Raw genomic sequence first — 10,510 nt, forward strand, 5'->3', positions numbered from 1 at the left:
TCCCGTGGCAGGTGTCGCTTCAGCAGGACTGAGTTCAGAGGCTCAATGGTTTTCTCCAGTTGTCTCTGGGAGGACTTCGTATGTAGGATGGATGGGCCTTCACTGCCCCTGGCTTGTCACGTGGCCTTACTTGAACTAGTGGCCAGACAAGTATGACTTACTTTGATTGGCCAGGCTTGGCCATTTGTCTGGTGTGTGGCGAGGATTAAGGTTAGCCTGTTCAAATCACATGGAATATGTGGGCAAAAGAGTGTCCCTTTCTCTACCAAAAGTCAGGGTTTGTTATTAATACTAGATGTAAGTACTGTATGTGGCAGGCAAACAAACAGAACCAGTTGGTGAGAACAGAAAGAACCTATTCTACAGAGGAATGGGAGGCTCAGAGAGTAGGGTACTTGTTGCAGCTCCTTCCTAATGAGATGGAGCAAATCTAAGATCTAGTAGAGAAGGGGATATCTTCCTAAATTTGAGGACTGTCCTAAAACAGTGCATCATACATCGAATACTACTTCGACCACTGAAGCTATAAAACGTCTGCATCAGGACTTCTCTGGCTGTCCAGTAGTTCAGACTCCACACTTCTCTGTGTGGGATGGTGCAGCCAAATAAATAAATAAATGAATTTTTTAAAAAGTCTACATCAGCCAATTTCTGCCAGTCTTCCTCCCCCGTATTTTCTAATGGCTGGGAGAGTGCCCAAACACCTTTGGAAATGAGCAAAAGCATGGGGGTGAAAGATGAGAGAACAGTGAGAAAAGTAACAACAAATGAAGGCGTCCTTCTATGAAGGACATCAGCCAAGGGATCCACATATTCTTTTTAAATTTTTTTTATTGAAGTATAGTTGATTTACATATATTCTTTTAATTTAGTCGACAGATACCATGTTGAATACATACCGATATGTACAAACTCCTCTTTCATGTTTCACCATGTTGAATTTCTGTGTTATGAGCATAATCTGTACCATTAAGGAATATGGACATTGAGGACTTCCCTGGTGATCCAGTATTTAAGACTCCATGTATCCAATGCATGAAGCTCAGGTTTGATTCCTGGTGGGGAGCTAGGATCCCACATTTCACATGGAACAGCCAAAAAGTAAAAATTAAAGGAAAAAAAGGGGGGGGATATGGACATGGAAGCAAAAGCCTATCAACAAATAAAATTTAAATTGAGATTAAAGACAGACATCAACACCAGCCCCATTATTCCTTCAAAGACAAGTTGCTTTTCAGAGCCCAAGTCTTTGCTGCCTTGAACAAATTATGCCATCTGCCCAGAGTGCAGAACTCAGTTTAAAAGCAAAGATGGAAAAGATAACGTTACCCTCATCATGTGTTTTTGATCAACGACTGCGTAAAATCTGAAAGCGGGCAGCTGAATCCCATGGGCTCTCTCTTTGCTATAGTTCCTCGTGTTAAGGATGCCTTACCTGTCTCAGAATCTTGGCACCGTTGCTGTACACATCTCTGAGTCATCACAGGAACATTACTGGCTGGATTATCAAAGAGCGATGGCCAGAGTTCTGATTCACCACCTTAAGGGAAGAGTCCCACACCCAAGTCAGCAGGCCCTTTAAAACACAGGCTTTGTTCCATGGCTTTTCCTCACAGGCTGCTGTAGGCTTAGCCTAAGCTAGCAGCTTCTGGGGCAGGGAAGACCATCTTGGATGATCAGTGCTTGCAGGGAAGATGAAGTTCAGTTCAGTTCAGTTCAGTTGCTCAGCCGTGTCTGACTCTTTGCGACCCCCATGAATCGCAGCACGCCAGGCCTCCCTGTCCATAAAGTTATTCTGGTCCAAATCCTTCACTTTAAAGGTGAAAGGAGGGAGAGCCCCAGAGGACTAAGGTGTAAGGTATTCCACACCAAGGAGGAACTGGTCCTTTTTTTCTCTTTTGGCCGAGCTTTAAATCTCAGGTGTACACTTACTGCATTTAGCACAATGACAATAGTAAATAAAGTAACCTAAATGACCACTCCACGAAAAAAGCAAAAACAAAGACAATTCCCCACCACCTCACCTAGCCAGAGACTTCCCTGGTGGTCCAGTGGTTAAGAATCTGCCTTGCAATACAGGAGTTCGATCCCTAGTGGGAACTAAGATCCAGTATTCCTCAGGGCAACTAAAGCCTGTGCACTGCAAGCTTACCAGCCTGTGTGCCACAGCTGGAGTTCATAGAGTTCAGACTTCATAGAGTTCATAGGCTACAAGTAAAGATCCAGCATGCCACAACTAAGATCCGATGCAGCCAAAACAAACAAAACCCAAAGCTTGCAAACACACAGAAATCCGACTGCTTTGGTTCAGATCTTGGTTCTGCCACTTATTCAAACAAGTCACTTTACCTCTCTCTTCTGTAAAATGAGACTAGTAATAGAATCTGCTTCAGAAGTTTGTGAGTAGTGAGTTAATAACTACAAGCATTTTATAACAGGCTGGCATATGATAGCTGCTCAGTAAATGTTAGTTCTCAATATGCTATAAGAGGAAAGCCTATTTCAAGTTCATTTCACAGAGGAGCAAACTAGAGCCCAAAGATGTGGTAGAGGCTTACCCAGCATCACACAGAAAGTTCAGTCTTTCTTGATCCTCCTGGTTTTGAGAACCCAGGCCCAAAATTTAGCACAGGAAGGACTCTCAGAGGTTGAGAAGCACTGTAGGCTTCTGCCTGAAACCCTTCCATGAATCTGAATAAGGTCTGTACCTGACCTAACAGTATTGGAATAGTTGGTTTTGATAACGTACTGTGGTTACTTAAGATGTTGTTATTGAGGAAAGCTGAGTGAAAGTTACATTGGGATTCTCTGTACTGTTTTCCCAACTTCTGGTAAGTGTTACAACTGTTGCAGGGGCTTCCCTGGTGGCTCAGTGGTAAAGAATCCACCACTTGCCAATGCAGGAGACACGGGTTCGATCCCTGGTCTGGGAAGATCCTACATGCCATGGAGCAACTAAACCCATGTGCCACAACTTCTGAGCCCATGCTCTAGAGCCAGGGAACCGCAATTGCTGAAGCCTCTGCACATCCCAGAGCCCATGCTCCTTAACAAGAGAAGTCACTGCCGTGAGAAGCCTGAGCACCACAATTAGAGAATAGTCCCCGTTCACTGCAACTAGAGAAAAGCCTGAGCAACAGCAGAGACCCAGCACAGTCAAAAATAAATAAAATTATATTTTAAAAGCTGTTTCAAAATAAAAAGACATGTTTGTTGAGTGCCTACTGTGTGCCAGGCCTTATTGTAGGAGCTGGGGATTCAGCAGTGAGCCAGACAAGTTCCTACCATGGAGGAGCTCACAGTGTGATAGAGCCCTGTACCCAGGATTCTGTGTCCAGACCCTGGAGTCTGATAGCTGTGGTTTGAATCCTGGTTCTGCCACGTACCAGCTATGGGCATATGTATAGCATTCAGTGCTAGGTGAATGTAAGATCTGTTATTCTTCTCCAGGTCACCCTCATTCTGACCTCACTGGAATGTCACTGTTTGGTAAGGGGTATATCTTCCCCTATGCTTTGCAGGTGGCTCAGTGGTAAAGAATCCACCTGCCAGTGCAAGAGACACAGGCTCCATTCCTGGGTCAGGAAGAACCCCTGGAAGAGGAAATGGCAACTCACTCCAGTATTCTTGCCTGGAGAATCCTATGGACAGAGGAGCCTGGTGGGCTACAGTCCCTGGGATCCCAGAGTCTGACACATGCATATCTCCCCTACTGGACAGGGAGCCTGATCTCCGGACCTGGTCTCCTGACTGCTGTGTCTGAAGAGTCACCCAGCTCAGGAGGGCGCACATTGCAGGCACTGGACAAACATACAGTGAATGCCTGAACATTAAGGATATTGGCAACTGGAGGTAGGGATTCAGGGGATGGGATCCAGAGGTCCCTGCCCCATCCCCGGCTCTGGTGCTGCTGCTGCTGCTGCTAAGTCGCTTCAGTCGTGTCTGACTCTGTGTGACCGACCCCATAGACGGCAGCCCACCAGGCTCCGCCTTCCCTGGGATTCTCCAGGCAAGAACACTGGAGTCGGTTGCCATTTCCTTCTCCAATCCCCGGCTCGGCGGTAGAATCCGCGCACCCAATGGAACCCCGCGCAACAGCGCCCCATTGTGGTCGCTAGAATCCGGTGCGGATGAGGCTCTTCCCGCCCCAAGGCAGGAGGGTCGGGAGGGATCGCCACCCCGGCTACCCGGGGTGCGCCCCGGGACCCCATGAACAACCAGCCGCGGACCCCAGCCCCTACTCCGGCCCGGGCCTCGACTCCGGTCCGGGGTTCGACCCTGCACAGGACCTCCATTCAGGTTCGGACTCCGACACCTGGCCCGGACTCGGGCCCGACCCGGATCACGACTCTGCTCCGGACGCCGGCTCTCATCCGGACCCTGACCCCCATCCGGACCCCAACTCCGGTCCCCCCCTCAACTCCGGTCCGGTCCCCAATTCCGGTCCGGACCCCAACTCCAGTCCCGCCCTCAACGCCGGTCCGGACCCCAACTCCGGTCCCGCTCTCGACTCCGGTCCCGCTCTCGACTCCGGTCCGGCCCCCGACTCCCGTCCGCCCTCCGACTCCCGTCCGACCCCCGACTCCTGTCCGGCCCCCGACACCGATCGGGACCCCGACACTGATCCGGTCCCCGACTCCGGTCCAGATCCCAATTCCGGACCCGATCCCAACCCCGATCCCATCTCGGGTCCTGATTCCTCCCTTGGAATCCCTCCCCGACTCGGCTCTGCCTTCGGGCCCGCCCCTGGAACTTGAACCCACCCTCACTGTGTCACCTGCCAAGAATCTTGAGCCAAGCCCGAGGGTGAAGCAAGTTTCATCAGCCGCCAATGGATTTCCTCCCATCCAAGAGCCCCTTCCTGCTCTTACTCCATTGGCCACCGATTTACGGTCCCTATCCCTCGGGTCCCCTCTGAGGACAGACACATCGACCACCAAGTTGATAGCTTCTTCTTCTGGACATGTCCCAGGGACGCCCATCCTAGGGGCCATCCAGGCCATCTTACCGGTTCCTGCCACCGCATTAGCCTCCATCAGTGGGAACCTCAAAGAGGAAAACAAGATCATGATTCGAGTGGTTTACTGGTAAGGAGATGTCCCTGCCCACACCTGCTTCCGCCTCTGGGCCTGCCATTCTCTTTGGGACCCGAAAGCTCTAGGTTCATTCATTCACTCTCCTGCTGCTGCGGGGCCAGGCCTTCAGGAGACAGAGGGCTGAGCCAAGCCATGTTTTCCTGGGGTTGGGGCGGGAGATGGGGGCAGGAAGAGGGAAGAGGAGGAATGGGAGAACTTCAGAGGCTGAGGGCTTAGAAACAGCCTTTCTTGGGAGGTGGGTCTTAGGCTGCAACTTCTCACTGATGAGGCTACCAAGTGGGGTGGGGAGGGTCTGATAGAAGTAGGGGGATCTGGATAGCAAGGGAAAGGGGGCCCACCCCATACAAAGGCCAGAGGGGTCCACATTTGTGATCCCAAAGCGGAATCTTTGTGTCAATGACAAGAGTAAACAGCAGTGACCTTCCTTGACTTCCTTGAGACCCAGGACTGAATGTGGCCGGGGGTGAGGCTTTGTCTTCCCCTCCAGTCCCCCCCAACCCCTCCCGCCCCCGCCCCCATGCGGTGGTCTCTCTCTAGCTCTCTCTCCAGCTCACTGCCTCTTTCCCTTTCCCCTTGTGATGTGTAGCTCTTTCTCCTTCTATCTCTCTTTCCCCCTCTCCCCCACCTCTCTTTCTCTGCCCATCTCCTCCTTCTTCTTCTTCCTTTTTTGGTCAAACTTGTGCTGCATGCAAAGCTTCCGTGACCAAGGATCAAAGATCAAACCCACACACTCATCAGTGGAAGTGTGTAATTTTAACCACTGGACCACCAGGGAATTCCCCATCTTCTTTCTCTTTCTCTGACTCCATGGATTCATTCATTATTTTATTCACTGAACAACCATTTATTCAGCACCTGCCATGTGCTGACCCTATTCTCAGCATCAGAGACACAGCAGTGAATAAGACAAAGATGCCTGTGGCACTGACATTCTGATGTGGAGGGGCAGAAATGGGCAATAAACACAGCACATGGCAAGTTATCTAGTATCTTAGAAGGTGACCAGTGCTATGGACAAAAGGCATCTTGTGGGGGGTGGGTGTCACAGGTTAGCTGGAGTATCCTCAAGGAGGCAATACTCGACCAAAGATCTGAAAGAGGGGCGAGAAGGAGCCTTTGAGCTACCAGGGAAAGAGTATTCTGCAGAGAGACCAGAAAGTACAAAGATCCTGAGGCAAGGCACCCCTGGAGTTTTGGAAGAAGGGCTAGGAGGTCCCTGTGGCTGGAGCCAGAGGGACAGAGGGAAGAGATGGAGCAGAGAGGTGATGGGGGTGGATCCTGTTGGGACTTGTGGACCACGGGGAGGACTGTTATTTTTGTGTTCAGATGCTTCTGAGCAGGGGAGGGACAAGATCTGACTTAGCTCTTCACAGTGTCTCTCTGGACTTCAGGGGATTCTAATGATGTATCTTCCTTCCACCTCTCTCTGCCTCCCTCCTCTCTGTCCTCGGCCTCCAGTGGCCTCTGAAGCTACAGCCTGCGGGTAAGTAGTTTTGGCTTTGGAGGTTGGGGGAGTTTGGGCCACGATGTCTGGAAGGGGTTCCTGTTTTCCCTCCTCTCAAGACCTATGACCCTGTGATCCCATGACCACATATCCCATCTCCTCCCCACAGTACATCCTATTGAGAAAGAGTCTGGAGCAGCAATTTCCAAACTCTCTAATCTTCGTGAGTGTGCTGGTGGCTTGGGAGAGTGGGGGGCAATCGGGGCTCCAAGACCCCCCAAGGGACTTGGAGGGGCGTTCTTTGCCTCTGCTAACCTCCACCATTCCCTCCCCAGGAGGAGGAAATATCTGCCCAGGCTACAGGGGAGTTTGAAGTGTTTGTGGATGGGAAATTGATACATTCAAAGAAGGTGATTCTGAGCAAGGTTCTGGACAGGGAGGGAGGCTGGAGCTCCCAGGGGGTGAGAGACCTACATGTCTGTGCTCTTTCCCTTCTGTGCCCAGAATGGTGATGGCTTTGTGGATGAGGTCAAGCTACAGACAATTGTCAACCTGCTCAATGAGGAGTTCAAGAAAAAGGTAGCAGGCAACTAGTGGGCTGGAGGTGAGATGAGGGCAGTGAGGTGGGAGGGGTGGAGGTTGGACCATGGGTGGGCGGGCAGGCAGAAGACAGGGTCCTGCCTTGGAGTCAAAGACACCTTAGCCCCAGTTCTAGCTCAACCAGTCCTCACTGTTATAATCAGGTTAAGTTATCTATATCCTTTTCTGAGCCTCAGTTTCCTCATCTGTAAAATGGGGTTGTTAATTCCATGAAATGCTTCTTATAAGGTAATAAATAGTGCACGGCTTAGCGTATGTCAGAGTATGCTCAGCGTGTGTCAACTATACAGTTTTTTTTTTTAATAACTTTTTTTTAACTTTTAGTTGTAAAGCTGTGCTGTGGCAGTATGTGACAATAACAGCATGTGTCTTTTCACCTTAATGGAGTTAATGAAATTAATACATTAAAAATTCAGTTATTAGTCCCACTAATAACTAGTCCCATTTCAGATGTTCACAGCCACACGTGGCAGCTGTATTGGACAGTGCAGATACAGAGCATGGAATCAATAATTGCATAAAGTCCTATTGCTAATGTTGTCTTAATGTTTTAAAGCATAGACACAACCATTTATTTTCCACCAATACTGGATTTTTAAAACCACTCACTACGTAGATATTTGTAAGCTGCTACTGATTTAATACTTTGTCTATTGTGTATCTACTTTACAATTATTTCCAACTTTATTGAAGTGTAAGTGATGCATGAGAAACAGTACATGTTTAAAGCACACAAGCTGTTGAGTTTTGATAGACTCGTCATAAGTATACCATAAATCCCAGCAAGGATTCCCATTGGCATGGATTAAGTTACATGTCCATCTCTGAATGAATCACTCAGGGCCAAGGGAATGTCACTACACTGCTATCATTGGCCCGTCTTGAGTCACGTGTCTTTAACCTCACTGGATTTCATTTTAGTCAAGTATTTCCTGAGTACCTACGAGGTGTGATTCTAGGTCCTGGGGATGATACAGTGGTGAACCAAATAGACCCAAACCCTTGGCCTGGTGGAGCTGACAGTTGATGGAAGACAGTGAACAAGACCTTAGGTGAAGAGAAGGCATTTCATTGCTTTTTATTTCTTTTTTTGGCCGCACCATTCAGCATGTGCAATCTGTTCCTCTGTGCTGTCCTGTGCTGAGTTGCTCAGTCATGTCCGACTCTTTGCCACCCCCGTGGACTATAGCCCCTCAGGCTCCTCTGTTTATGGAGATTCTCCAGGCAAGAATACAGGAGTGAGTTTCCATGCCCTCCTCTCTTAGTTCCTCTACCAGGGATCAAACCTGTGCCCTCTGCAGTGGGAGCGAGGAGTCTTAACCACTGGACTTCTAGGGAAGTCCCTAGAAGGTACTTTAGGAGATAAGTGATGAGAAGAAAAATAAAGTAGGGAAAGGGCTTTGGAGGCTGCTGGGGACTTTTTGCAACTCTAAGTTGAGTGGTCAGAGACAATCTCATTGGGAAGGTGATATTGAGACACTTGAAGGATGTAAGGGACTGAAGCATGTGGATATCTAGGGGAAAGTATTCTGGGCAGAAGGGACAGAATGTGCATGGGCCCTGTGGTAGGAGTGTGTCTGGTGTGTTTCAGAAATGTCAAGGAGACTCTGGCAGGCATTATAAGCCATGGAAATGGAAAATCTTAGAGGTCCTGAACATAGTAAGCCCTACAAATGCTATCTTTTTTTTTTAGAGTTATTATTTTTTTTCTTTCTTGTTTCCCCATTTCAGGAGCCTCAGCAGGATGGTGAGAAGGGCTGAAATGATGTCAAGTCAGGTCCTTTTCTGATGGCAGCTGGGACAGGGTCAGGGAGACGTGAAGAGGGAAATACAGAGTCTGCCTCCCTGTGTTCTCGTCTGATTGCCACTGTCCCCGCACTCACTTCTGCCGTCTGGGGAAGTTGCCTGCTACGGTGCTCCCAGCATCTCCTGGACCGGGTGGGCGGGCGCGGGGAGGCCAGCTTGGAACAGAAGGCTACTCCTGCTGCTCCCCACCTGGTGTAGCCTCAACGTTCTCACACTGTCAAAGTCAATTTCTTTCTTTTGTGGGATCTTTATTTCCTGTGGCCTGGTTTGGAATTTGATTGGCATTTCATTGATTGGCATTCCCATTCCATTGGCATTTGTTGAGGTTGAGACAGAAATAGGAATGGTGACAAGCCTCAGAAGACATTCCAAACTTCCATACATGTCAGTGTTCACTTTCTAAACCCACAGATCTTACAATGTCAGTGCTGGGAGGGGTCTCAACTATCTGGGAGAAGACCATTCGTGCATTCAGTAGGCATTGATGAGCCCCCTGCTCACCATCTGGCTCCGTGGGGTCAATAGGCATGTGCCAGAAGGTCCAGTGCAAGGCGTGGGAGTCAGACCTTTATCGTGGAGCTGCTGTGTGACTTCCAACAGGGGACACTACCTCTCCAATTCTCAATTTCTCCTGCAAAATGACCGTCATACTGCTTAATTGTGAAATTTCCAAAGTTTTATACAGGATACATAGGTTTCAGTTAGAAGTAGATTTTTGAGGACTTTCCTGGTAGCTCAGCTGGTAAAGAATCCACCTGCCATGCAGGAGACCCCAGTTCGATCGCTGGGTCGGAAAGATCCCCTATAAAAGGGATAGGCTACCCACTCCACTATTCTTGGGCTTCCCTTGTGGCTCAGAGGGTAAAGAATTCACCTGCAATGCAGGAGACCTAGGTTCAATCCCTGGGTTGGAAAGATCTCCTGGAGGAGGGTGTGGCCACCCACTCCAGTATTGTTGCCTGGAGAATCCCCATGGACAGAGGAGCCTGGGGGGGTCGCAAAGAGTCCAAAACGACTGAGCGACTAAGTACAGCGCTGGTGGTCCAGTGTTTAAGAATCTGCCTACCAATACAGGGGACCTGGGTTTGATCCCTGGTCTGGGAACCAAGATTCCACTTGCTGAGGGGCAACTAAGCCCATGAGCCACAACTACTGAAGCCTGCGTGCCCGAGAGCCCTTGCTCTGCAACAAGAGAAGCCACTGCAGTGACTGCACACCACAACTAGAGAAAGCCCACGTGCAGCAACAAAGACCCAGGGCAGCCAAAAGTAAGTAAAATTTTAAAAGTAGACATTGGTTAGGAATCTTGCCTTCGAGTAACAGCAAGCTGGACTGTCAGTGGCTCACAAAATATATGCTCAGTCGCTTCAGTCGTGTCTGACTCTGCAACACTATGGACTGTAGCCCACCAGGTTCCTCTGGGATTCTTCAGGCAAGAACCCTTGAGTGGGTTGCTGTTTCCTACTTCAGGGGAATCTTCCTGACCCAGGGATTGAACTCGTGTCTCTTATGCCTCCTGCATTAGCAAGCAGGTTCTTTACCACTAGCGCCACCTCAGACAATA

General features: G+C 49.3%; 1 protein-coding gene across 2 annotated transcripts; it reads left to right on the forward strand.

Annotated features, from left to right (window-relative positions):
* The first annotated feature begins 4,096 nt into the window (after window positions 1–4,096).
* On the forward strand, window positions 4,097–8,986 carry SELENOV (selenoprotein V). Of its 2 annotated transcripts, XM_061388257.1 has the most exons (7): window positions 4,097–4,299; window positions 4,973–5,087; window positions 6,555–6,579; window positions 6,710–6,763; window positions 6,876–6,950; window positions 7,045–7,144; window positions 8,872–8,986. In XM_061388257.1, exons 1-6 carry the CDS (start codon window positions 4,131–4,133, stop codon window positions 7,132–7,134), a joined length of 528 nt encoding a protein of 175 aa, XP_061244241.1. In that variant the 5' UTR covers window positions 4,097–4,130; the 3' UTR covers window positions 7,135–7,144; window positions 8,872–8,986. The 2 variants fall into 2 exon arrangements, with proteins under 2 accessions (XP_061244241.1, XP_061244240.1); XM_061388256.1 differs by having other exon boundaries at window positions 4,114–5,087.
* Window positions 8,987–10,510: the final 1,524 nt, after the last annotated feature.

The sequence above is a fragment of the Bos javanicus genome, chromosome 18, assembly GCF_032452875.1.
Source record: "Bos javanicus breed banteng chromosome 18, ARS-OSU_banteng_1.0, whole genome shotgun sequence".
Taxonomy (NCBI): Eukaryota; Metazoa; Chordata; class Mammalia; order Artiodactyla; family Bovidae; genus Bos; species Bos javanicus.